This window comes from Nyctereutes procyonoides, unplaced genomic scaffold (genome assembly GCF_905146905.1).
Source record: "Nyctereutes procyonoides isolate TBG_1078 unplaced genomic scaffold, NYPRO_anot_genome, whole genome shotgun sequence".
Taxonomy (NCBI): Eukaryota; Metazoa; Chordata; class Mammalia; order Carnivora; family Canidae; genus Nyctereutes; species Nyctereutes procyonoides.
In genome coordinates, this window is record NW_026575115.1 from 1766665 (window position 1) to 1794564 (window position 27900).

Consider the following 27900-nt stretch of genomic DNA (forward strand, 5'->3'; position numbering starts at 1 on the left):
ACAGATGTTAAACTGGAAACTTTTATTAAATATGAACTGAAACTACTGATTTACTATATACTTTATGGAGGACAGTATGGGTGTTTGTTAACTTGAAGATCGTCATACATGCATTATATTCTGGTAGCTCAAGAACACTCAGTCATTCCAATAGTCATCAAATACTCATTCAATGTCAAGCACTATTCAAGGTGTTGCATTATTTTCTATGTTTCAGTGTTTCAACAATATAATATTTTGGTACTTTTTAATGAAACTTTGGTACCTTTGTGAAGCTTATATATGCTCTTTTAGATTCTTCTTTTATCTTTCTCCCAAATATGGCTATTCTATTTTATAAAGGACACATCTAGTTTTCCTTGAAATTATATAAATATTTTATTTTTTTGAAGTTAATTTATAAAGTCAACTCTTATTCCCCACCTTCTCCTTCTCCCCTCAACCTCTGGCTCTTGGACAGCAAAGGCAAAGGTAATACTAACCCACAAAAGGTCTTTAAAAAAACAATTAAACAAGGAGAAACATTTTCTGTCAAAATGGGTTGAGTCGTATTCCAGTCCCTAAAGGTGAGAACGGGTTCACCTTTGCCCACATCAAAGCGTCATTCAATGAGATAGTGGATTTCCCATCTTCAAGGAAAAATACAGGGCCCTGTGCAGAGTTGAGGAAAGAGAAGATGGGATTATAAATTTGCAACATGCTTTAAACCTACAGAAACAGAATCCCTTTAATAATAATAGTAAAGACACTGGCAATATTTAGACAATGGTAATAGGAAATTTTAATATATGAGAAAAATCAGATTTTTTGAACTGCTACCAAATATAGAAAAAAAATGTAGATATGTTAACATTATGCCCCAATGTCTTTTAAAATAGAATTTGGTTTCATAATCTGAATTCTTTGAGTACAGTAGGGCTACCAATGGCAAAGGTATTGCCAATCCATTAATTAATACAAAGTTAACATTTTATAAAGGTATCTATGCCTAGCATAGAATTAAATACACTTTACTATTTTAATCATAGAGCCTCTATCAGATTGCAGGGGAAATGATTTAAGCCAGAAGCTCTGCAACTGCTCTCTAGAAGATGAAAAATAGGGCAGCCTCGGGGGCCCAGTGGTTTGGCGCTGCCTTCAGCCGAGGGCGCGATCCTGGAGACCCGGGATCGAGTCCTGTGTCGGGTTCCCTGCATGGAGCCTGCTTCTCCCTCTGCCTGTGTCTCTGCCTCTCTGTCTCTCTCTCTGTTATGAATAAATAAAATCTTTTTAAAAAAGATGAAATATATATTGCTGTGTATGTGTGCACATAATTTAAAACAATGTCAATCATACAATGTACTACCATATTTTTGATCGAGTTACATCAGGTACTTTGTATGTCAAGGATCATTCTGAAGAACCAAATGCAAAACAAGCCTTTTCTATTTCTATTTCTCCCAGCTGTCAGAAAGAAAAGCCTGATTTCAAAAACATGAAATGGACTAAAAAACTCATCTTCTTAATTATTTTCTAACGTTATCAGATTTTTTATCATGATTTCAAATGACACAGACTGTTGTCAATAAATCATTTCTTGACACTGGAAAACCCATCATATGAAGTGGACTGCTTCCTACTTATAGGTACTTGAAATTTCACAGTTAAAACCAGAACACTGATTTTCTGTTTAAAGAGAAAGATGCTGGGAGGGAAGCACCCCAGCTATATGAGTTGTATACGATAGTAAGCCCTTTCCTTTTTTTTTTTTTTTTTTTTTAAGATTTTATTTATTCATGAGAGACACAGAAAGAGAGAGAGGCAGAGAGAGAAGCAGGCTCCATGGCAGGGAGCCTGATGCAAGACTCGATCCTGGGTCTCCAGGATCATGCCCTGGGCTGAAGGCGATGCTAAACTGCTGAGCCACCCTTTCCTATACTTTCCTAGAAAGTAGGCCCTTTCCTATTGCGGGTTTGGGTGCGGAGGTCTGTTAGGTCACTGCAACTGCAGACAGAGTAAAGGAACCAGAAGAGGAGAAGAGAAACCGGAGGGCACATGAGGAATGAGAAGGAAGTACTAGGAACGGCTCAGCAGGGGCCGCAAGCAGCACTGGAGATAAATTCTAAAAACCACAGGATGTTTTCTGCTCTTAACTGTATATTATTGAATGTACTGCTTTGATTCTTTGTCTCTGAACATAATTGGATAACAAAGTGTCCTATCTCTTTTCTGGACCATATTAGTTTATTTGGACTATATTAGCATATTTCTAGCACCAAGTCAAGCTATGTCTCGGGTTTACATTAACTGCAAGCTATTTCATTTAAGTGGTTATCCCCAGAATAGCTGTCTCCACTGGCCTGGCATGCCAGTATAAGAAGTGTAGTTAGTCACATTCCATGTAGAAACGTAAGAATCAAGTGTGTAAAATGTGAATTCACCCTTTTCTGGGAAGTGGTGTTCTTTTATTCCAGACTGCAGTCTACACGGACTCATCGTGGTGTGCTTCAAACGGACACCTCCACCTGGTCCTGGCCCTGAGACCATGAAGGGGTCTCCATTCTCCCCAGAAATGGGGCACGTCGTATTTCTGACCATACACTAGGGCCCTTCCTTAGGGGTTAGCCATCGTTCATGATCAATCCCAATGATTTGTAAGAAGTCAATGTAAGAACATGTTTATCAATAACATACACCTGCCTGTTCTTAATTTCTTTGTGCAAATAACATACAAAGAGAGACTACAAAGTTAATTTTAATCTATTGTAATATAATTTAGAACCATGTTGACTGTTGCTTTGTCTCCTTATTTAATTTCCCCAAGGATATGATCCACATGTATCTTTAAACATTTGTTAGTAAGTAGACCTACTCCATGAGTTGCTTTCATGGTAATAATGCAACGACCATCTCTCTCATTTTATTTTAAGGACAGGGAAACCATTTATACTAATGATAGAGCAGTGAGGGCAGTATTTTCTTACTCATTAGTGCTCTTTATAGGTTACCTACTTTATTCATATTATGCTTATTTTAAGAAAAGTTTTTAAAATAGAGGAACAAATGGAAACAAACCATTTAAGTCTCACAGTAGGCCGTACCTGGATTTTTAATCCCGTAAGGCAAGAGATGTGGGTATCAGAATGACTGGGCAGGTTCGATCCGGTCACGTAATCTGGTCCGACAATTCCTCCAAGCGGCTCTTCCTGGAGTCTCTTTAGCAAAGTTGCATAAACCATTTTTTGTGAGTCAGAAGGGGGTGTACATGCAGACTCTTCCGAGGACCTATATTTTCAACAGATGTTACATTTTCATTTTCGTAAAACCATAGAATAAATGAGGTTTACAAAAGAAACAGTCCCTGAGGATTACTCAGTTCCCCTTTAGAGCTGATGGCAATTTAGACTGAATTCATAAAACAAAGGACTTTAAAATAAAGGCAGAAAAGAACAGGAATGTAAATTATTACTGAATATATGCTGTAAACAAGCCAAGAGGCATTACCGGGCTAAGATTAATAGTGAGCCAGTTCATGTTTTTAACAGGTTTGTCTATCATCTTAATACCTCCAAATCCCAATTTTCACAGTGTCTTCACTCACCGGCTCATGGACTGTGTGCAAGCTCTCCACGCATCCAATTCCTCAGAAAGGTGCTCGATCTTTAAAGGCACTGACACCACCCGACGTTTTAATAGCTGACTGAAAGAGAGAAAGAAATTAACGCCTGACATCCAAGACTCAGCTATCAAAAAAGCAAATGAGCTTTAAGTGGCTGTGATTTCAGATGCAACAACTACTGTTCAAAATGCATGTGTGTACATGAGCGTATGTGTGCATGTGTGCGCTTACTTGTATCCGGGCCTGTACGTTCCCTGAGGTCAAGGGTGTCAAGGCTGGATGACAGTCTAAGAGAGCAAAGTGAATACATGAACTGAAAGGATGGCAGGCAGGGGGTCGGGGGAAACAGGCGGTGGGGTGCACCTGTCACCATGAGACGGGCCCTGGGTGTCATGCGGAAGAGCTGCATCCTGGTACCGTGTGCCCGGACTAACATCACACCGTATGTAGCTGGGATGTAAATATAAACTTAAGATGTTAAAAAGTAAAACTGGTAAATAAGTAAGTAAACGCACAGGTGAAGACACCACCGAACTGCGGAGACAGACAGATGGGCCAAGCAACGTTGACTAACTGCCCCGCGGGGCTGCCTATGGAGCAGCGCATGTGTGAATTAAAAATGATGATCAGAGGAGGGAGAAGGAGTGTGGGAGGAGAATGAACCAGTGAAAAGGAACAGAAATGCGGACTTCCAACTCCCCCAAGACAGAGGTGCGTGAGACCAGGCAGTAAAACAGCGACATCGCTGATCCATCACCCCTGCGCAGAGAAAACTGGAAAAGAGATATAATTAGTATTAACTAGGAAGCTTTAGATAAAGAAATACTAGTCCTAAGTTTCTGTAGTAAGTCACAAACCCAGTGTGTTTTTGCAGGAACTTAGTTTGTTGAAATGTAAAAGTAAAAGCTGTTTGGGGCTGAGAAAGAGACAGAGCAAGAGCTTAGAGGTGAAGTCAGGGCCAAGTAAGCTGTCTAGAACCTACGTTTTATGGTCACTCCCGCTAACTGTCATCGCTCTGCTGGGACACGAGTGGCCCCGGCGAGGACGAAGGCAAAACTCTCCCCCTGACGCACATGTCTAATATCAGCTGTCAGCAACTGTAGCAATGATATCTCAGATCGCCTGATAGCTTATCGTTTTCTTCAACCCCAAATTAGTGAGCTTAAAATCATTCTGGACGACGTGGCTAGCTCCAAATTGAATTCCTGACACACTAGGGCTTCCCTGTGTACAAGTCCGCACTGGAGAGGACTTTATCTGCCCAGTGGTTTTTAACGATCTACTGTCTACAAAGCAGCGTGGAAGAGTGAGGAGAAAAACGAGGTAACGGGTGGAAGGGCAATGAGCAACTCTCGAGGAAGCTTCCACAGCACGAGGATCAGAAGCAATCAGCTTGGCTGGGGGGGAACAGAGTGGGCTTCAGTGGGCGCCACAGCCCGAACCCTAGGTTTGCAGACCTTTCGTGTACGACTCAGGATCTGGAAGCTCTGTGATGGACAGTGGGGAGTCCTGGGGGTACGAGGGGGGATGCTGCTTCTGGAAGGCGAGGCCACAGCAGGAGAAAAGAGCCGCAGAGATGGGGTGAGCAGGAGCAGGGCTACAGCAGGAGGAAGGTGACGCAGGCCGACACCACGGCCGTCAGAGAACACTTCCTCGTGACCCTGATCACTTCATTCTGGGCCACAGAATCAGAACGACAATAGAGAGAGAGAGAGAGAGAGAGAGAGAGAGAGAGAGAGAACACAGGATGAGAAGCGGATTTCAGGAGGGACAGCATCTTCATTTTGAGCACATGGAGTTAAGGCCAGAGTCTAGCGAGCCATCAGAGCTGGGCCTGAATACAAAACCTGCCAGGGAGGTGACGGGTGGAGCCACAGAGGGCGAGGTTCCTAAGGACAGAGCATGGAGAGGAGAGAGGAGTGCAGGCAGACCCGGAGAATGAGCTGGAAGCAGAGGGAGCAACGGGGACGGGGCTCAGTATGTGGGGCCAGGGCGCCAGCGTGAGCACAAGACACAGATCACAACGGGGGAGGTAGGAAGGGGCTCCCACCACCAGGGAGGTATGAAGGGGCTCCCACCACCATGGAGGTAGGAAGGGGCTCCCACCACCAGGGAGGTAGGAAGGGGCTCCCACCACCAGGGAGGCAGGAAGGGGCTCCCAACCAGGGCCTTCTTAGTTTCTCGTTCTAAACCAGCGTGTTTCTAGTAATTTAGATACAATCTCCCCAGTCTCTCCTCCCTTATGTCTGAATGCCTCCTTTTATTTCTGATATTATTATTTCAAAGGACTATTTTCTATTACCCAAGTCATAGATTAATGACCATACTCCATTAAACAATATTTTAATTCCATGTGGTACATCCTATGGCTCCCATAAGATACTGTAATATTGTTAAAAGTTGCTCTCGAGTTTGGGTCTGCTGCCTGCCCCGAAATAGGTTCTTCCCACAGTGTCCCGGCAGCAGCACTGCCCACTGTCCCCCGCCTGCTCCAGGGGCCGCCCGACACCTCCACAGGGCCCTCACCGCGCCGGGAAGCGACGGGGCAGAGACAACTTGGTCCCAGAATGTCTGCCCCACAGGAAGGGCGCTCGGAAGGGAGGATTGGGGTCCGCGATGGGCTCTGTGCGCCGCCTTCGCAGGCCTGGAATGCCGACCTCAGCTGACTTAAGACCAATTAACCCCAGGTGTTTAAGCCAGAATTGGGATTCCTATTAATATACATCCTAATTCGCTTCTGATTCCTACAGTTCATCGCTGCTCTGTTAGAAAGGACATGCGGGATGAATGGATGCGTGCAGCACGTGTCTGCCACCTTCCAGAAACCATGCTGGGCTCTGTCCTCGGAGAAGAGAGAGCGGCCTTACCTTGTGTACTCGTAAAGGGCTGGAACAATGCTTTGGTACAGTCTCCTGATGGCCAGTAATGCGCCCACATAACCACATAATATGAGCAATTCATTTCGAGCTCTAAAAGAGAATATATATATTTTTTGATTCCGTAACTTGAGGCACAGAACATTACCCACATATGTCTATATTTTGATGAGTGACATTTATAGCAAAATGTGTTCAGAAAATTTTCTCAATGTGAGGATGTTTTATTCGTGACTTAACTCCTATTCACACACTGATGCTAAGCTGCAAATGACGTTTCACTCTTGCCTTCTTGTTTTTCTCTATATAACCTGTGTCTTCATCTGAATTTCTCTGTCAATAACTTATTAGGCCCCATTTAGGGATTCCTGGCACACAGTGTAGACTCTAGGAAAGGACAGAGCATACCCGCTCCATTTCCGGCTAGGGAAACTTGTCAAAGTTCCCCAGGCTGTGGCATCATCTTTTCCACACATGCCATTAACACAAAAATAGCCCAAAGCCTCCAATACAAACTACATGCTATCTCTGGGGACTTTCATTCTATGGCAACAGGTCCTTAAATGATACTTGAATGCAGGGATGGGGTCTATTCTTCACTTTCTAGCGCCTGCACTTTGCACACAGAGGCTATTTAAGAGATATGATGACTCGTTTCTGGAGGACTTGAGGTCGAAGGCTACCCCAAGGCTCTGAATTAGCACTATTTAAGCCAGGTGTGCGTGTGCGTGTGTACACACATATATAAACATGCTCCGTCTAGGTATTGGTAAGTAGGACCACTACAATTATTTCTGTTTCAAGTAGACTTCTGTATTTTTTTCTTAAAAATAGCAGGGGATCCCTGGGTGGTTCAGCGGTTTGGCGCCTGCCTTAGGCCCAGGGTGTGATCCTGGGGTCCCGGGATCAAGTCCCACATCGGGTTTCCTGCATGGAACCTGCTTCTCCCTCTGCCTCTGTCTCTCTCTCTCTCTCTCTCTCTCTCTGTCTATCATGAATAAATAAAATCTTGAAAAAAATTAAATAAAATAAAAAAGTAAAAATAGCAAATAAAGGGTCTCTTGGGTAGCTGAGTAAGTGTCTAGCTCTTGGTTTAGGCTCAGGTCATGATTTCATGGTAGTGAGATCGAGCCCCGTGTCGGCTCCATGGTTAGCATGGAGTCTGCTTGAGATTCTCTTTCTCTCTTTGCTTCCCTCCCTGAATTAAATAAATAAATCTTAAAAAAAAAAAAAAGGAAATAGCAAATAAAAATGTAATTTTTCTACAAGGGCATTTACATGTCCAAGATGATCTTATTCTTGATCTGAACACCAAAAAGAATACAACCATTTAAAAACATTACATAAGTTCAATTATATATTTTGAGGGGAAAAGTACTCACTTAGTACAGGTATGTAAGAGTAATTTTTCAGTGCGAATATAACTCAACAGGTCAAGAACCGGATAGATGGTATCCAATGTCCAATCTGAACTAATGATGTATTCTGGCAAAATAAAACCAAATAAGAGATTTTCTAAATAATAGTATTAAAACATGTTCATTCAATTTTTAACTTAGATAATTAATTTTTTTCTGGTCAATCCCATCAAGATCACAACTATTTGCATATTTAACCCTCTCTCAAGTCCCCATGCCCTACAATCACCAATCTCTTGCTTTTTTTAAATTTAAGATGGCCAGTGCTGGAGTTTAAGGCTTCCAATCAATATTAATAAAAAGATCAAATAAATGAGATTTTAGATTATACTACCAACGGGAAACTTACCTTTGATGAAGTCAATACCAATCGGAAGGGCCTTTTCAGGTTCCTGACTTAACAAGTAATACTTTACAGTTTCAAATATATTACCATCCGCATGGGCTGCCTCCGCTAACTGCATACACTCCTCTAGCGTGGGGAGCTTGCACTGAAAAGGAATCAGTTTGATGATGTTACTAAAATTTAACAGGGGGAAAAGCAGTGGTATAAGCACTGAGCCTTTCCAGTATGCCTACTGTGCTTTTCTTATAAAAGCTGCCCAAAATAGATGTAAATGAAGTAATCTGTATTAAGAGCACACATTTATGGACATATGTTTAGGATCCAAGAACAATAAACAGGATACTACCTAACGAGTTAGTAGTTTTTCATCACATAAATACCTAATAAAAGGGGTGGAAGTAAATTGTCCTGATTGTGATACTGGAAATAGTATCCACGCATGCAACTTAGGAAAAAAATGCTGAGATCTGTTATTTCAGAACATACTGACCGATACCAGAAACTACATAAAATGTAGAAAACATAAATGAAACCCTCTTACGTGTCCCCTACACTGTGGCATTTAATTTCACTGTGGCCTTTGAGACAAAGCAACGTCACTTTAAGCAGGAAGGCAAAAAAACGTACAAGTTCCTGGAGTCGTTGGCTCTGACATTCCTAAATGCCACAAAAATGGGAGATTCTGAGCCTATGAAATTTCTAGCAATACTACTCCCCATTTTTTTCATATAGTTTTTTTTTCCTGTTGAAACTCAGAGTCTGCTCCTCCCCGAGGCAAGTTCTTCTGCTTCCACAACGAGGGCAGAAATTAAGTTATCTTTTATGTCCACATCTGTATGTTCGTGATGTTTGAGGCTGAAGTGTCGAACGTTTGCTGGCTTGTTTCTGAGCAACCCCCATATACAGTCTCATGCCTTGTGTCTCTGGTCTCTGGAAACCACAGAGACGGTGCTTCCACCGCAGAAGGGATTCGGGGTCGTGACTCCGGATGCTACTGTTCCATCAGGGCAAGGTCACCGATCCCCACCCCCTGCATGTGAGGTTTGTCACTCTCATCCCTTCGTACTGTCCCTTCACGTCCCCTTAAGTTACGGAGATGGTTTATGCGATCTTTTTATTAATGCACTTATTCAAGAGTTTCCTATTTGCTGTGGTTTAAAGTGGGTGGGAGAGTAGGTGATGGGGAGGAAGGAGCCCTCTTGCCGTCATGGGCATCGGGTGTTGTACAGAAGAACTGATTCACTGCACTATACGCCTCAATGTAACATCACACTGGATGTTAACTATCTGGGAATTAAAGAAAAACTTAAAAAAAATAAATGAAAATTTGGTAAACTGAAGATCTTGGATTCGTCAATCTCTCCCTGCTCTCTTAAAAATTACAACAAACTAAATTAAATGAGCTTTCATACATATAATATTTCATATCGTTTCCCCATATTTATTTGCTAAATGCCAGTTATTTGCTAAGCAATTACTACTTTGTGCTAGGTCCTATGCCTGGCTAGACAAAGTAAAGTTTCTTTACTTTGACAGACACCCAAAAAGGAAATAAAAAATGGTTTCTATTGAATTGTATCCTCAAATAAAATATAAGAAGAGTAAGATGATCATTCCTACAATTTCTGTCCTATCTTAAAATTCTGAAAGTCATATAAATTAATGTAATATTTGAAAATATAACTTTTAGCATTACTTGTGAAATGATCCAGAGGTAATAACACCTTTACATATACTGACTAATCTTTTTTTTTTTTAAGATTTTATTTATTTATTCATGAGAGACACAGAGAAAGGGAGAGGCAGAGACACAGGCAGAGGGAGAAGCAGGCTCCATGCAGGGAGCCTGACGTGGGACTCGATCCCAGGACTCCATGATCACGCCCTGGGCTGAAGGCAGGCACTTAACCACTGAGCCACCCAGGGATCCCCCTGACTAGTCTTTCTAAAGAGTTATTAATGAAGTCGGACCAGAAAATCTAATTACATCCTTTTAGAATGTGTGATGAAAAGACCATGTGGATGTCGTCTTGCCCCTGTCATTACTAGTGTGTAAACCCAGACAAACATCTCCTTGCCTCCCTAAGCCCCATATTAGCACTGCTGTCCTCACCTCAGAAGATATGTGGGTGTACATTTAAAGTACCGTGCAGGGGTGCCTGGGTGGCTCAGTTGGCTAAGCATCTGACTTCAGCTCAGGTCTTGACCTTGGGGTCCTAGGATCGAGCCCTAATATTTAGGGGTCTGTATTCAGCAGGGAGCCTATTTCTCTCTCTCCCTGGCCCTCCCTTTTTCTTTCCCCCTCCCCCTGCTTCTGTTCTCATTCTCATATTAACAAATAAAATCTTTAAAAAAAGAGAGTACTATGCAGCAAATGTAAAGTTCCTACTTCCTTCACTATTTTAATTGCAACATTGAAATAGCTTTTATTTGTCATGTTTGTGAAAGCAAAGTGCAGCTCATTTAAAAAAATAATTCACAGAATACAAAGTGTATAAAGGAATTAAATGACCCATGATCTCACAGCCCACTGGTCACTGTGCACATTTATCCTATCACAAGTATTTCCCTGGTATCACACACACTTAGACACACACACTCACACATACTTTTGATCTAACTGTGCTAACATAATACTTAGTAAGAATCCACTGTTGGATGAGTAGGGCCACCCAGGCACTGGGGACAATTCAAGGCTCATATAAGTGAAACAAAACATTGTTATTTTCAGAGTTAAAAGATAAAATATTCTACTATATTTTACCTTTTTCTTAAAAGAACTGTACATATCCCCTTAAACACACTATAAATAACATAAATATATACACAGTTATTTTAAAAATGAGAATCATACGGCATGTGCATTTCATATTCCGCTTCTTTACATAACTCTTTTATAGCTATCTACCAATGTCAATAAAAATAGAACTTCATGATCTTTTTAATGGATTAAAAGCACTGAAATGCAGAAATGTACTACAGTTTGCATAAACAATCTCCCGATTACTGAATATTTTGGTTGCTTTTATATATAATCTTGGCACATAAATTCCTATATTCTACAAAGGAATATTTTTAAAGCATTTTATAGTAATGCATGTGAATTTCATTACACTCCATTAACTCTTTTAAAGATCCTAAATTGCCTATTTTTAAATAGTGTGCTTGTTCCCTATGGCGCAGAGCGGCAGAGTGGGAAGGGCTAGGGATGTGGAGACAGACCTACTGTCTGGTAGGTCACACTCTACGACCTGACTGAAGTAAGTTCACACTCTACTCTTAACTAAGGGCAGTTCCTTACCTTCTCTGAAATTGTAACAATATCCCGTGCTTTTCAGGGTTTCATCAGAATTGGGTAAAATACAAAAATGTGAAAATTTAAAACTGTTCCAAGCATACAGCAGAAGCTCAACAAATGCTCAACTTCCTGTTACCATTTGCTACATTTGTAAAAGGGCTTGAAAGGGATATGTTTGCTCCTCTCCCTGCATCTCTGTGTGCCTGAACCTAAAATGAGTTAAATCACAGCCCCTGCACTGCAAACCGGGACAAGTAATATCCTTAGCATACCTTCTCATGAAGATCATTAATCTCTTCAGTACACCCTGGGTAGAAAGCACAGAGCTTAACTAGGTGTAGTTCATTATCGGGAGTCATCAGGAGAAGATCGGCCGCCAGATTCCTAGGCACATAACAAAAGAGGAAACTTCAATTAAGGAAAAAAAAATCTAAAAATATCACTTAGAACTATTTCAAAGGAAGAAAACCCTACCACCTCGCTTGATTGTCTGCTTCCACAAATGGTACTAATTTCCTACCTAATTATGAAAGTCTTCTAAATGTAGATGACAGAAACAGAAGGGCATGAAGGAGAAATGTATTATGAAATTCCTGTAATTTTCAAAAAATCTAAATGAATCTTTCTATATTTGCATTTAATTATGTTATTACAGAAGAATTCCCTAACCAAAGTAAGGGGCATTAGATATGTTCTTGGGAGTGAATTATAAAGCAAACTTTGTGAAAGCTAATTCTCATCAGCTTTTGTTACACTTGCCAATTGCCCTGGATTAGCCAGCTCATTAAAACCAATTAGAATGCTTGGGTATTTAAAGTTTAGAAGTTTGGGTATTTTGCGTCTCTAAACTTTAGGTGAAAATCAAAGATAGAAATGCAGTTTTCTGATTTACTTTTTAAAGATTCAATGAGTGGAATAAATCACTTAAACATAAGGTATTTTAAAGTGTTGTACGGACTTCACAGCTTTACATTAAAAGTATTCTGTGTAATACCCTTTTTAAAAATCACTAGGTAAAGAGGTTTTGGTTGCATACATCAGAACTGAGAAAATGCTAACTTGCAAGGGTTCGAGATATTACTCAATTTTCAAGAAACTCACTGTATGACACATTCATAACCTGAGAATACTCAGTGTTTCAGATGTGCATTTCTGAAGGGCAGACTTCTGAGAGTAACAGGCTCCTTCACCTTCTTTGGGAAGCCTTCAGAAACATGTATCTTGGTCGTTTATGTGAATAAATTATTTTTAATACAGTAACAGATGTTTAATCCAAAATGTCGTGAGCAGAGAACAGGAATAGAGACAGTTCGTGTATGTCAAATATTCTATCACTGCGGAGCAGGTAAATCGCTGAGTGCTTTTACAAGCCTCAAATTAGGGCAATTCACCTGTTCTTGCTAAAAAGTTTAAATGACTATGTTATCTGATACCAACATGTACTAGCAGTATTCAGCTATGTCCATGAAAATACAGAAATGATCGTTTGCTTTTATAGTGCATAAACTTGCTATGTTAAAATTCTATTCAAACTTCTATGAACTACAGATGAAAGTCTGACTTTATCACTGTAGAAGTATATCTTCATACACTGAAATTTATGGCAATGCCAGCTAATTTTCATTCATTCTTTAGTGTAACTTCCTATTTATTGAAAATTCAGTATACCAGTTGGGGACAACGCATATATGTAATGATACAGACCTACCAAATAATGTAACATCTTACATTTTGCTACCAGAACAGGCATTTACACTCGCTTAGCTACTATTGTTTTATATCTTAGAAAGTCACAATTCATTACTTACACATGATTTAAGTAAAAAATCGGGAGTGATTTGGTACCGAGGCTACAGGAACTGTTACTACTTTGTAGTTAGGTTTTATATGTTATAAATTGTATAAATGAACTAGCATTCTGTTAAACAATGAAGCCCAAACAGGTAATGATCGTTTCTTAATACAGAGTTAATATTATAGAACTAAAATATAACATGAGTTTTTTAATTAAATGTTTTTATAAATCTAGATAATACCTGTATCCAATAGATGGAAAGCTAGAAAGAAAATGATTTTAAATATGAATACCATAGATAATATGCAACGAGAAACAAGAAGGAAACTTTTACCAGTAAATGTAAAAAAGGCAAAATATACTTGGTTTACAAAATCATGAACATCCTCTCAAAATTATGCAGCTGTCCAAATTTTACTTAAATTTCTGAACTCTAAGTACGCATGATGATTACAGATTCTCCCTGCAAATAAACCTGATCAGCACCACATATTTTAGAATTTGAACTTTATCCTAGTTCTTGGTGCATGTATCTATGGACATAGAAGGGAACTTCTTGGGGCAGTTACAGGGAAATGGAAGTTTGTTTTATATGAAAAGCAACTAACACATATAGTCAGTTGAAAGATTTTTTTTTAAACCTCACTTAAGTTGAATTTCTATTTCTGTTTTGCTATGTTGCACCTTCACCTAGGAAAAAGGAACGAATCACATTTTATTTAGATTAGGTGATGACTTTTAGTATGGAGTTGGTCACCCTGGTGAATAAACAATCTGAGTTAAACCTCATGCTTTGGCATGGGTCCAAGGCAAGTCATGGTAAGTACGTAACTGGCTGCTATCCTTTCCAACAGAGAGAAAAACATCTCCAAGGATGGTGGGCATTAAATAGATTTAAGCCTAAGGCTGATGGTGGGGTACTACTATCTTCAGGTTGGGGGAGGGAGCTCTCATATGAATGTAAGATATGGTAAAAATTCTAAAAACTCTGAGATTCCGGATTCACTATGAAGCCCCCAGATCTAGAAAATGAGAAGTGTTTCTCTTTTGCTGACTTAGTCACACATTAAAGAGGGTATAGTGTGATAGCTGCAATAGACTGGATGCTTGTATTACCCCCAACATTCATATACTGAAACCTAATCCCCAATATAATGGTATTTGGAAGTGGGACCGTTGGGAGGTGATTAGGGCCTGAGGGCTAAGCCCTCACGAACAGGATTAGTGTCCTTACAAAAGAGGCCACAGAGGACTAGTTCACCCCTTCCACAAGTGAGCACAAGAAGATGGTCAATTATGAACCGCAAGCCATTTCTCATAAGACCCCAAATCTGCCAGCATCCTGATCCTAAGATCTCACCCTTTAGAACTGTGAGAAATAATTTCTGTTGTGTACAAGCCATCCAGTCTGTGGCATTTTGTTACAGCGGTCTGAACTAAGTAAGTTGCTAAGTGCAAACTGCAGCCAGTTTATGTAACCTCCAATCTTGGCTCAAGCACTTACTGAGATCTGAGGCAAACAACTATCTACTGCATAATATCTAGTAAGTTGTTACAGTAAAGTGCTTAACACAGAGCTTGGCACACAGGATGCAGTGTGGAGGGGCTAGCCGGCTGTCACCATTATTAATCCTTTTATCTGTAGGATTCAGCAGTGGAATCTGTATAGTCCATCGAAGAGTGGTATGTGCATGCACGGGGTGAACGTGGGAAGAGCTACGAGGCCTGATAAACAAGTCTACTTAGAAACGCCTTGAGGTTTTAAGTACTTTGGGGAAAGAGGAGATAAAAGTCTAAAGTCATCTTTAGGTTGCTCTGTAACGAAGGACTGTCTGCCCCAAGAACCTAGCGATGCAGATGGGATGAGAACTGCTTTCACCTGGACTTCCTGTCATTGCAAGGACCTTCCAGGGTCTATTTCTTAGAGTTGCTGCCCAAGTCTGGGGAAGTGGCCTGTTCCCAGTCTCCAGCTAAACCATTACTCTCCATTAAAAATTACTATTCTCCATTAGAAAAGTGATTTTATTTTCCAAACCTTAAACTATGAGAGAAGATCGGATGAGAATGAGTGTAGATACGTAGCATTTAAAATGTGGAAATGTGTGGTCCTGATTATCTTAAGAGCGCATTTATTCTCATGACGTTTTGTGTGCTTGAAAATATCATAGTTGTGACTGCCTTGCTTCAGAATGGGTCATGGTAGATTTCATTATTTAACCACTATTACTTCATTGCCATAGCATGGTTCCCTCCCACAATCTTCCTTTTATTTAAAAAAAAAAAAAAGGAGATGCTGTATCCTCCCAACACACATCAAATGTAACTTATAATATTTAAAAAATGTATTCTATCACTATAAGATCATTCTTCGAATTTAGAAATTCTTACCATGTTGGAATCATCATGCATTTTCTTGCCAACAGTTCCAGGGCATAGTGGGTTGCAGGTGCCGCAGACTCCCCTAGCACTGTGCCCACACAGACGGCCAACTCCAGTTCATTTCCACGAATCAGGTATGCCATAGCAAGCTTGCTCAATAAGAAAATAATTTCTTCAGTTTCAGAGATGCTGGATGGGATCATCACTCCCCACCAAGCTCATAAAGTAGCTAAAGTAGTATTAATCTACATTCTTATAAAACACTGAACATAATATTCTATAAAGTACTTATGTAAGTATAACCACAATTTCTAGATGGAAAAGCTTATCTGATAAAGGGACGTACAGGTAATTTTTGTTAAGGTCAGAATTTAAGTTTAGAACCCTTAGAAATACGCTTATAACTAATTAATAACAGTCTACCTGCAATATCCTCAATATATCCTTCAATCTCTATCACAAAACAATGTAAATTCTTAAAAGCTTCTTCAATAGTGCTCAATGATTATCAATTATCCCTTAAATATACTACATCTAAGGATATATGCATAATAGAAGCCATCTTTACTTAACACTTTTCTTATGAAAATACCTTAAAAACATAGCTTGCGAATAATATACTTGAAGTACGTTAAAAATAAGTACATTGAGAAGTCAGGTATTCTGAGTCCCGGTCCAGAGATTTTTGTCCCTTTACCATACTACTGCTTGTCATGTAGGATGAAATACTTAAAGTCAGGTTGTTACCAACATATATCTTGTGATAAAAAATAAATCGGAAAAAAATCCCATAGTCTATAGAGTTGGTGTGTGCTCGAGGCATGGAAGTCAAGGCTTGAAAAGCACACAAACTCAGATCTTGCACAGAAGTTGCCGTATTTCTTCCACTAGAACACCATGACACATCTGAAGGGTTTTTCATCCACATGAACCAATGTGAAACGTACCTCAGTGTTATCGACAGCCAGCTGGCAGCAGGCAGCCAGCACTGCACGACCGTCCTGGAAATACCATTCTGACAATTCTTCACTGACTTTGTGGAGGAGTCTAGAAAACAGAGTGTACGTCCTCCAGGAACACAAGGATTCCATCATAAAGTGGACTAATGCTCTTTTATAACAAGTTGGCCAAATGATCCAATAGAATTTCATTTGATATCTCTGATTCAAGTATAAAGCCTGATTTTTGGTAAAAATCAATCAATCATCAATTGATCAATCAGGAAAGCAGTCTTAGCTGACCAATCAATCAATGGGCTTCTCCCCCACCGCCAATGTCAGAAGAAAAGCCTAATTCTCAAAACGTACTGTCCTACATCAAATCATTATAATTCAGCTACAGGGCAGTCAACCTTAGAAGAGCTATGGGTTGAGCTGAAACTTTTCAAAACGTAAGTGGTGACACAAGATATGGGTAGATCTTTACCATATCAAGTTTAAAATGGCAGAGAATAGCAGCAAAGAACCAGGAAGGAGCATGTTGGTCCCAAGACATTATTTGCTTAATATATTATGACTCCTTTTTTTTTTTTTTTTACTTGAGAAGCATCCTAAAAGTTTAAATATCCAATTTACTAGAGCAATAACAGAAGCCAATGGATATGACGTGGGAAAGCAGATTATTAGATTTTAAAAAGGTCAAAAGGCTGAAGAGTTCTAACGTCTGTTTCTTTTAAAAACATATGTATCTGGATTTAAGGAGCCTAAATTTTATTCCCACCATTAATTCTGGGGTCTTGATTATGAACAGTGTCGGGTGACATTATCTACGCTGACTTTACAGTGAAATGTTAATAAACAGCCCACCTACTTTCACTGCCCTTCCTCCCTAAACAGGTTTGATCAGTCTTTAAGTAGTTAGGTGCTTTATTTGCCATCTCTCTCCTGAAATGCATTCTGCTTCCATGGAAGCCACACAAAACGTGTGTGGGCTGCATCTACGTGCCAGACACTGTCCTGTTCACCTACGGAGTGGGACTACGGTGGGAAATATGGTGAGACAGCCAAGCCCCCTATGCAAAGAAAGATGAACTGCATGTCTCCCAAAGCCTCCTACAGGGGAGCCAACCATTAGACTATGACCCCACACAGAGAATAAAATGCTCACTCATTAAAGTCTTCCTTGTAGGTATCATCAGAATACGAAGATTCTTTAGGTGTAGAAACATGTAATGTCTGCATGTTTCCCTCACAAGCAGCCTGGAATTTAATGTAATCTTTAATTAATTTTAGCAAATTGTTGATAGCTGACCAATATTAGAATATTATTTTGATCAAAGTACACTTGACCCTTGAACACTACGGGTCCACTTACATGCAGATTTTTTTCAATAAATACAGTACAATTCTGTAAACGTATTTTTTCTTCCTTATGATTTTCTTAATAACATTTCTTTCCTCTAGTTTACTTTATCTTAATAATACAGTGTACAATTGACAATGTTGTCGGTAAAGCTTCTGGTCAACAGGAGGCTATTAGTGGGTAAGTTCTGGGAAAGTCAAAAGTTACACTGGGATTTCTGACTGGGTGGGGGTTCAGTACCCCTGATCCCTGTGTTGTTCAAGGATCAACTGCTTACTCAAATGATGTCTGAAATTTATACAATTTGGAGATACCCTTAGAATTTGAAAAAAAAAAAAAAGTGAACTCCATTTGTAACAACAAGTTCATGGTTACTAGAAAAAGCTGTTTGACCATATATGACATTCATCAGCAGACAAAAGTTCAGAGTCCAGGGATGCCTGTGTGTCTAAAGTACACTCGGTGTGACCAGATGGTGTGACTGCAGTGTGGACACAGCAGGTAGGGAGGTGGGCAGAAGCCAGCCTATCTGTGACTCTTGATCACGGGAAGGCACATATGAGGGGTCAACAGTCTTCCTTCCACATGCCCACCCGCCAGGGTATGTTGCGCGTGTAATCATGCAGTTGTACCTGTGCCACAAGCAGAGCTTCTTTAAGCTGACCTCTTGACATAAAGAAATCGACTAACTTTTTCACATCACCAATGGCGATGCAGTATGGAATGACATCGTCCTTGTCTTCCTGGATTAGCTGATCCGCTCTCCTAGTAAAGTAAGAACAATTTCTTTTATAATATATTAATTTCAAAGTTCTAGGCGGGGCTGAGATGTCTTTAAATATCTGAAATATCTAAAACATTAATATTCAAAATATGGGGTAGACTTCCTAAAGCCCTTTTGCATATCGCTTTTCTAAAAGCCTCAGATTTTATAGTCAAATCAGATACGGAAGACCAATAAAAGTTTTCTGTAATAAAATACCACAGATACTTGCCTTCTCTTAGAACACTACATATTTTCATATTTTTAAAATGCACTGAACATGTTAGGTCTTAAAGTGAACGTAGCTTATCTATTAAAACAAGCAATATATTTTTTGAAAATAAGTTGTAAACTAGGTATGTGTGATGGAATATCTAATTTCAGCTGGATTAATTAAGTACATGGGTGTCTGCTTCATTAAAGACAGGAGATTTTTAAATGTTTTAGTGAGCACAACAATGAATGGAGAGCTTCTAAATATATAAGTAGCTTAAAATCATTCAAAAAGACAATTTAAGAGTATAAATATTGATAATAAACTACAGAAATCTGAGTGCCCCAAGCAAGGTAGTTTAAAAAAATAATGCTTCTGCTATGTGAGGGAAAGACAGGATCCTGATCTCAGAGGTTATGAAGGGTATAGGTGTGTCTGCCTCTCTCCGTATCCTGTCTGTGCTTCTGTTTTCCTAAAGTCCCAGGAAGCTTTCCAATGACCAACCAAATTAATTCAACTCTCACAGTTTTGTTGAAAACTAATCTGGTCTACTTAACTTCTGCTGGCATTTGCGGTAAACTATGTTTCAATTGCCAATGTCTGGGTAGGTCAGTAGACAGTGTCTGTTTGCCCAGTTCCAATTCAGAGGGTCACTGGTGTTCTCCCCAACAACTATGTTTTTAACCATGTGGCCCTGGTTTCCTTGTTACAGAAATAATATCCCCTTCCTAGGAACTAGGGCTGGGACACCACCAGTCAGTGTCTCTATATGGCTGGATCTGTACAACACAAACTTAGGAGTTGTGGGGAGACCATTTTCTGGCCACAATGTGAAGAAATAAGCAGAGAAAATCAGGTGTTGGTTCCCCAAAATAAATGAAATAGCTTTCGCTAAGGTTGAAACAAAATTGTTTTGTGAAATAAACAGCATCTGCTACCTTGACTTTATTAAAGTTTCAGTGGGAGGGTAACATTCACCACGGTGCAGTGAGGGTATAGGAACTTAAGAATTACTTGGGATTCTTAGAGGACTTAGGATGGGGAGCCTGCAGCGTGGGGCTGCGGCCAGCCCGCTGATGAACTTATCACTGGGAAAGCAGGTGCCAGGGAGCAGTCTACTTTCCCATGGCAAATATGTTCGTTAATCCCTTTGCATTTCATGCTTAGCCTCTGACAGATCTGTATTTATACATGTGAGTTGCAGTGGATGTTGCTTCTAAATCATGTCCCATGAAAGAAAAATCACAACTTTTTAATGCCAGAAGCAAGGCAATCACTCATTAAATAGTAGTCTACAGGCTTAGCACAGTGATTAGCACATAGTGAGCAATAACTAAATAAATATTCACTGAATAGAGATGAATGAATAGAAAACAGTCATATGGTGTGAGGTGAAATGTGTCCTCCCAAAAGATATATATATATTTTTTATAAATTAATTTTTATTGGTGTTCAATTTACCAACATACAGAATAACACCCAGTGCTCATCCCGTCAAGTGTACCCCTCAGTGCCCGTCACCCATTCACCCCCACCCCCCACCCTCCTCCCCCTCCACCACCCCTAGTTCATTTCCCAGAGTTAGAAGTCTTTATGTTCTGTCTCCCTTTCTGATATTTCTCACACATTTCTTCTCCCTTCCCTTATATTCCCTTTCACTATTATTCATATTCCCCAAATGAATGAGAACATACACTGTTTGTCCTTCTCCGGTTACTGTGGCCAAGTTCAAAAAGGGTGTTGCCTGAGTTCTCCTCTGGGATTTTGATGGAATCTTGTCTCACATTTAGATCTTTCATCTATTTTGAGTTTATCTTTGTGTATGGTGCAAGAGAGTGGTCCAGTTTCATTCTTCAGCATGTGGATGTCCAATTTTCCCAGCACCATTTATTGAAGAGACTGTCTTTCTTCCAGTGGATTGTCTTTCCTCCTTTATCGTATATTAGTTGAGCATAAAGTTCAGGGTCCACTTCTGGGTTCTCTGTTCTGTTCCATTGATCTATATGTCTGTTTTTGTGCCAGTACCACACTGTCTTGATGAACACAGCTTTGAGGTATAACCTGAAATCTGGCATTGTGATGCCCCCAGATATGGTTTTCTTTTTTTAAAATTCCCCTGGCTGTTTGGGGTCTTTTCTGATTCCACACAAATCTTAAAATAATTTGTTCTAAGTCTCTGAAGAAAGTCCATGGTATTTTGATAGGGATTGCATTATACGTGTAAATTGCCCTGGGTAACATTGACATTTTCACAATATTAATTCTGCCAATCCATGAGCATGGAATATTTTTCCAACTCTTTGTGTCTTCCTCAATTTCTTTCAGAAGTGTTCTGTAGTTTTTAGGGTATATTTTGAGAACCATTTGAATGGTAAATGGTTCTCCAACCTTTTATTTTCAGGTTGTAGGTGTCCTTCTGTCTAAAATGAGTCTCTTGTAGACAGCAAATAGATGGGTCCTGCTTTTTTATCCAGTCTGAAACTCTGCGCCTTTTGATGGGGTCATTAAGCCCATTCACGTTCAGAGTTACTATTGACAGATATGAGTTTAGTGTCATCATGATATCTATTTAGTCCTTGTTTTTGTGGATTGTTCCACTGAACTTCTTCTTAAAGGGGAGTTTTAAGAGTCCCCCTTAAAATTTCTTGCAGAGCTGGTTTGGAGGTCACATATTCTTTCAGTTCCTGCCTGTCTTGGAAGCTCTTTATCTCTCCTTCCATTTTGAATGAGAGCCTTGCTGGATAAAGTATTCTTGGTTGCATGTTCTTCTCATTTAGGACCCTGAATATATCCTGCCAGCCCTTTCTGGCCTGCCAGGTCTCTGTGGAGAGGTCTGCTGTTACCCTAATATTCCTCCCCATGAAAGTCAGGGACTTCTTGTCTCTTGCTGCTTTAAGGATCTTCTCTTTATCTTTGGAATTTGCAAGCTTCACTATTAGATGTCGAGGTGTTGAACGGTTTTTATTGATTTTAGGGGGGGATCTCTCTATTTCCTGGATCTGAATGCCTGTTTCCCTTCCCAGATTGGGAAAGTTTTCAGCTAGGATTTGTTCAAATACATATTCTGGCCCTCTGTCCCTTTCGGCGCCCTCGGGAACCCCAATTAAACGTAGGTTTTTCTTCCTCAGATTGTCATTTATTTGCCTTAATCTGTCTTCATGGTCCCTTAATTGATTGTCTCTTTTTTCCTCAGTTTCCCTCTTTGCCATTAACTTGTCTTCTATGTCACTCACTCGTTCTTCCACCTCGTTAACCCTCGTCGTTAGGACTTCTAGTTTGGATTGCATCTCATTCAATTGATTTTTAATTTCTGCCTGATTGGATCTAAATTCTGCAGTCATGAAGTCTCGTGAGTCCTTAATGCTTTTTTCTAGAGCCACCAGTAGCTGTAGAATAGTGCTTCTGAATTGGCTTTCTGACATTGAAGTGTAATCCAGATTTTGTAACTCTGTGGGAGAGAGGGCTGTTTCTGATTCTTTCTTTTGAGGTGAGGTTTTCCTTCTAGTCATTTTGCTCAGTGCAGAGTGGCCAAAAACAAGTTGTATTGGAACACGGGGGAGTATCACTGGTCCGTCCAGCTGGTCTTCTGGGGGAGGGGCCTGCTGTGCTGATTTTCAGGTGTTAGCACTTGGGGGAGCTGCTCTGCCCCTGCCACCCAAAAGATATATTGAAGTAGGAGGCCATGGTATCTGCAAATGTAACCTTATTTGGAAATACAGTCTTAGCCAGTGTAGTCAGTTTAGGGTAGACCCTCAATCTATTATGACTGGTGTCCTCCAAGAAAGAGAGAAATCTGGGCACAGACATACACAGGGCGGGTATTGGAGTGATGCATCCATGAGTTCGTGAGCACCAAGGACTGCCAGCAGCCACCAGAAGCTGGAGGAAAAGCATGGAACTGATGCTTTCTCAGAGCCTCCTGTAGGGACCAATCCTTCCGGCAACCTGAGATTGGCCTTCTAGCCTTCAGAGCTGGAGGGAACAATCATCTGCTGTCCTAAGCCGACCAGTTCAGGGTACTTGGTTACAGCAGCCCTAAGAAACTAACCGTTCTCAGCAACAGTCTTCTTTGTCACCAGTACCTCCTCTGTATTCACGGGGAGGAGGTGGCACGGATTAGTGTCCCGAGGAAATGTCTGAGATTATTTTTAGAATAGTATTCTGTGAACTTTTGGTCGCCTTCAGGAAAATATTACCAGTTATATTTCAATAGCAATATATTGGTTATATTATATATATATTATATATTATATAATTATATATAATATATGGTTATATATAATATATATGGTTATATTATATATATGTTATATATAATATAATTATATAATTATGGTTAACCATTAATATATTAACCAGTATGTTTACTGATCTGTCAGTTGTTCTACTGACATGGGAAAAATCTGCCTTGCACCGTCTTTATCGGATGTCAGGTCAAATGCAACAGCACCAAAATGACTTGTAACTGACTCATTTAATTTATTCTGTTAGCAGACATAAAATTCAGCTATTTTTAAAGACAGCATAAGAGTAAAAAAAAATCTCAAAAGCTACCATCATATTTATATACTGATTCTATTTTAACATATTTTAAAATGTCTATTTGGACACAGACTCTCTGCTTACCTCTGCATTAACTTCTTCCAGTATTTCACAGACACCCCTGGTGCAAGTGATAAGGCTTTGTCCCACTAGAACAGAGAGAGAGAGAAAGGCAAGAACATGTCTTTTTTTTTAAGATTGCATTTATTTATTTGAGAGTGAGAGTGAGAGAGAGTACCAAGGAAGAGGAAGAGACAAGCAAGACTCTCAGCTGAGCAGGGAGCCCGATGCAGGACTGGATTCCAGGACCCCGGGATCATGTCCTGAGCCCAAGCCAGACTCTTAAGTGACTGAGCCCTGCAGGCCTCTAAACATATCTATTTTGATTGTGCTAGATCTTAATGGAGTTTCTTTTTTTTTTTTTAATAAACACACATTTAGAATACAAGTTTTTAGTGTATTTTTAGACTGTTTGGATTTCCAGAAATCTTTTCATATCCTATCTGATGGATGCATTCCATAGACTATAAATATTACCACATTTTAAAGTAAAGTAAGATATGTAAATTGTATTATTTAACAGGTAAAATCCCAAACCAAGAGGTCGGGGGCAGAGTGAGGGGAGGGGAAGAGTAGTAACTAAAATATGTAGTTTGAAAAATATATTAATTCATCTTCTGGGGAACCCTGGGTGGCGCAGCGGTTTGGCGCCCGCCTTTGGCCCAGGGCGCGATCCTGGAGACCCGGGATCGAATCCCACGTCAGGCTCCCAGTGTATGAAGCCTGCTTCTCCCTCTGCCTATGTCTCTGCCTCTCTCTCTCTGTGTGACTATCATAAAAAAAAAAAAAATTCATCTTCTGACACAACACCATAGTAATTTGTTCTACAGCAATCTACATTCTACGTTCAAAATAATACATACTGAAATTTTTATTGCACTGTCACTTCTGTTTAACAAATATGACATTTATTTCTATTTTATTCTTTCCTTATTTTTGATAAATTATATATTTATTGTCACTTCTTCCTTTATAGTTGATAATATAGGTCTTCCTATTTTTTTTAGGTCTTCATATTTTAAAAATTAGACTGTTATTAAAGAAAATCATTGGGCAGCCCAGGTGACTCAGCAGTTTAGCGCTGCTTTTGGCCCAGGGCGTGACCCCGGGGTCCCGGGATCAAGTCCCACATGGGGCTTCCTGCTTGGAGCCTGCTTCTCCCTCTGCCTGTGTCTCTGCCTCTCTCTCTCTGTGTCTGTTGTGAATAAATAAATAAAATCTTTTTTAAAAAATAAAGAAGATCATTGTTCGGTAAAGGCAAGAATGACAATTACACGGAAATACAGACTTCACTAAACTCAAAAGTCTAGAAGGGAAGTGAAGGTACAATATTCCGAAACATCACAACACCAATCTAAACTTCATATGAAAAAATAAATAAATAAACTTCATATGATGTCTCTCCCCAACAGTAGAATTCTACTGCAATTAAAGCTAGAAAAATTGGCAATTAGCCTGAAAATAATAGGTTAAATTTTAAATAGGTAACTTTTTTTTTTTTTTTAGTTTTTATTTAAATTCCAGTTAGTTAACACACAGTGTAATACTAGTTTTGGGTGTACAAAATAGGTCATTTTTAATGCTTTGCTATTTGTAGTCATGTCACCTTTTTTGAAAAAAGTAATAAATATGCTCCTAGGAAATCTTGTTTTTATTATAGTAGAGGCAAATGGAAGAAGCTAAAATGCATATTAACTTTGAAATCAAGATTTTTCTATAAAAACATGTTTTGTAGGTGAAAAGATAAAATATTTCCCTAACCCCATAGTATTAATCTCAGAGAAACAGAAACTACGGAAGGAAGTGACCGTGAACAATTACAAGGACATTCTGATTTCTCAAGGATTTTAAGCATAGTTTTTTGCATCATTAAGAACATTGACGAAACTGCACAACAAAATTCTTAAGGTCCATTTAAGTAGATACCTTATTAAAGTTTCTTTAATTAAACATAGCTTGAAAATATATACACCCAGATAGAAAACTCAGGAAGATGAAGAATTAGAGTTCTGCCAAAATTCATTTATTCTTTTTCTCTTTGACTTTTGATATATATTCTAAGAGTGACCTGTTAAATGGGTCACTTTTAAGACAAAACTTCTATTTCTTCAAAAGTCAAGTTTTTATACCGCCCCTAAACACTTTATAGTTTGCAATGCCTTTAAAAATTTTTTTAAATTTCTTTAGAAAAAGAAATTTCCTTTTTTTTCTCTTACAAAGAGAAAGCATGCACAAGGGCAAGGGGGCGTGTGGGGGGCAGAGGGAGAGAGAGAATCTGACACAGGCTTCATGCTCCGCACAGAACCAGACGCAGGGCTCGATCCCACGACCCTGAGATCATGAGCCAAAATCAAGAGTCATACCCTCCACTGACTGAGTCACCCAGGCACCTACCTCTTCCTTTTCAATAACATTTTAAAATGACATTTCATCTTAGTCAAGCAGTAATTCATTATTTGTTTTTAGTGTGTGGGGGAATAAAAAGGTGAGTTAAATTTAATTTTGAAATATTTATTGTAATTTTATTGTTTATTTTATATTATTTATTAGTACACTTAATGACATGCTTTGTAATTATAAAGTTAGCTAACCTAGAGTTTTTCCAAATGATCAATTAGGCAATGAGACCATGTCATTCGATTCTTTTTTTTTTTTTTTTGAGGAGTGGGAGAATTTTTCTTGAACATGGCTGTGCAGAAAAATGAAAAGCTTCATAAATTTGCACAAACTGAATACATTCAACTAAACCAGCACCCAGAGCAAAAACCAGAAGCCCTTTCTCCCTTTTGTTCTATTTTATTTGCCACCCACTTTCCAGAAGAACCACTACCCTGAATTTTAATAGGATAGACTCATCTTGACCTTTTTGAGAACTCTGTTTTGTTGAATGAGTCCTCTACACAATCAAGATGTGCCTCACAAGCATCTTTCACCAGCTAATCCTCAGGGAAGTCCCTTCTTCTGGCCAGTGTGGGGTTCAGTTACGACACAAGGGGAGCCCACAGTGAGCTAATCAGCTAACACGGATATCTTTGGGGTATCAAAGATCCTACCGGGCAGTGGTTCTCAAACTTTACCAAGCATGTGAATACTGTGAAGGGCTTACAAAAGCACAGATCGTCGGGCTACATCCCCAGGGTCAATGATTCTTTAGGGCTAGGGGAAATGCACGTCTAGCACGTTCCCAAGGAACGTGGATGCTGCCGCCGAGGGGGTCTCACTTTGATAAGCAGTGCCCTCAGGTAGACACCTGCCAGCAGATGGGCAGAGAAGCATATAAAGCTGGAAAAAGATAAACTTCACATTTAGCATTTCACCAATACTTAAGACTACTTTGTTGAAGTCGTTGTTTGCACTTTACCTCTCCAAGTCCAACCATCAGTTCACAGTATCTCTGAATTTGTCCTAATCTCAAATGTATGTCAGCAGCTTCCCTCAGCCTCTCCTCTTTGGTGGGGACACCAATTCCACCACCAAATTTAGACATCTTGACTGTTGTCAATTCTTGGGCTTCAGACTGGTTAAACAGAAAATAACATTTCCTAAATTTTGTTATACAAGAGCTAGTGATAACAGATGATTATAAAAGCATGACAGGGGCACATATTTTAAAAGCATGTAGCACTGGAAATTAAATATTTTAAAAAATCAGTATTTCTTCTTTATAAAATATGATACTTCCTCCACTATAATATTCTGGTGTGGGTGCGGGGTAAAGACTAGTTGGGTCGGGTGTGGGCAGACAGAGGCTAAATCCCACTGTCCTTAAAACTCACCAGGTGTTGTGGTTATAGTCCAGGGGCTAAAAGGTCATGAGTGATAAAGTGATATGTAAGTACTGGAAAAAATATAAAAGTCTGGAATAAACATTAAAAATGATAGGCTCAAAAAAAAAAAAAAGATAGGCTCACTCTAATTGGCTCCTGTTCTGTCAGGAGGGAAGACCTATAGTCGTTAGGTGGGGTTGTGACTACAGAAAATACTCCTTTATGAAAATAACTGTTTTGTGGGACCTTCAAATCCACACTTCTGGCACAGTTCTCGTGCTCTCACAGTCACGTTAAGCATGGATATTTTATTGCAAATATAAGTGCTATTTCCTCTTTCTCGTCCCAGTTCTGGTTTGTTGGTAAGGGTATCACTCCAGGTATAAGGTAACTGGTGATTTTGTAATGGAATTTAATAAGAGCTCTAATACAGCCAGTTTTAATAAAACATATCCTAGAATACAGTCTTTCAGGCCTCTGAGACTAAAAATCAGAGTGGTCCAAATGTCACGGTTATTTGGTAATAGGGTAAAGCATTTCAAG

General features: G+C 39.5%; 1 protein-coding gene across 5 annotated transcripts in view; it reads right to left on the reverse strand.

Moving 5' to 3' along the window:
- Window positions 1-429: 429 nt before the first annotated feature.
- WDR17 (WD repeat domain 17) overlaps window positions 430-27900 on the reverse strand; it is a 79032-nt gene continuing 51561 nt past the window's right edge. For 2 of the 5 annotated variants that reach the window (XM_055333783.1, XM_055333785.1), the window contains 14 exons: window positions 26952-27107; window positions 23615-23679; window positions 18644-18776; window positions 17817-17908; window positions 16658-16757; window positions 15720-15859; window positions 13573-13593; window positions 11809-11920; window positions 8242-8383; window positions 7857-7959; window positions 6466-6567; window positions 3581-3679; window positions 3081-3264; window positions 430-651 (listed from right to left, as the gene is read on the reverse strand). In XM_055333783.1, coding sequence (XP_055189758.1) covers window positions 532-651; window positions 3081-3264; window positions 3581-3679; window positions 6466-6567; window positions 7857-7959; window positions 8242-8383; window positions 11809-11920; window positions 13573-13593; window positions 15720-15859; window positions 16658-16757; window positions 17817-17908; window positions 18644-18776; window positions 23615-23679; window positions 26952-27107 — 1569 coding nt within the window. In that variant the 3' untranslated portion in view covers window positions 430-531. Of the gene's footprint in view, window positions 652-3080; window positions 3265-3580; window positions 3680-6465; window positions 6568-7856; window positions 7960-8241; window positions 8384-11808; window positions 11945-13572; window positions 13594-15719; window positions 15860-16657; window positions 16758-17816; window positions 17909-18643; window positions 18777-23614; window positions 23680-26951; window positions 27108-27900 lie in introns of all 5 variants that reach the window. The other 3 variants (XM_055333786.1, XM_055333784.1, XM_055333782.1) reach the window with 2 other exon arrangements.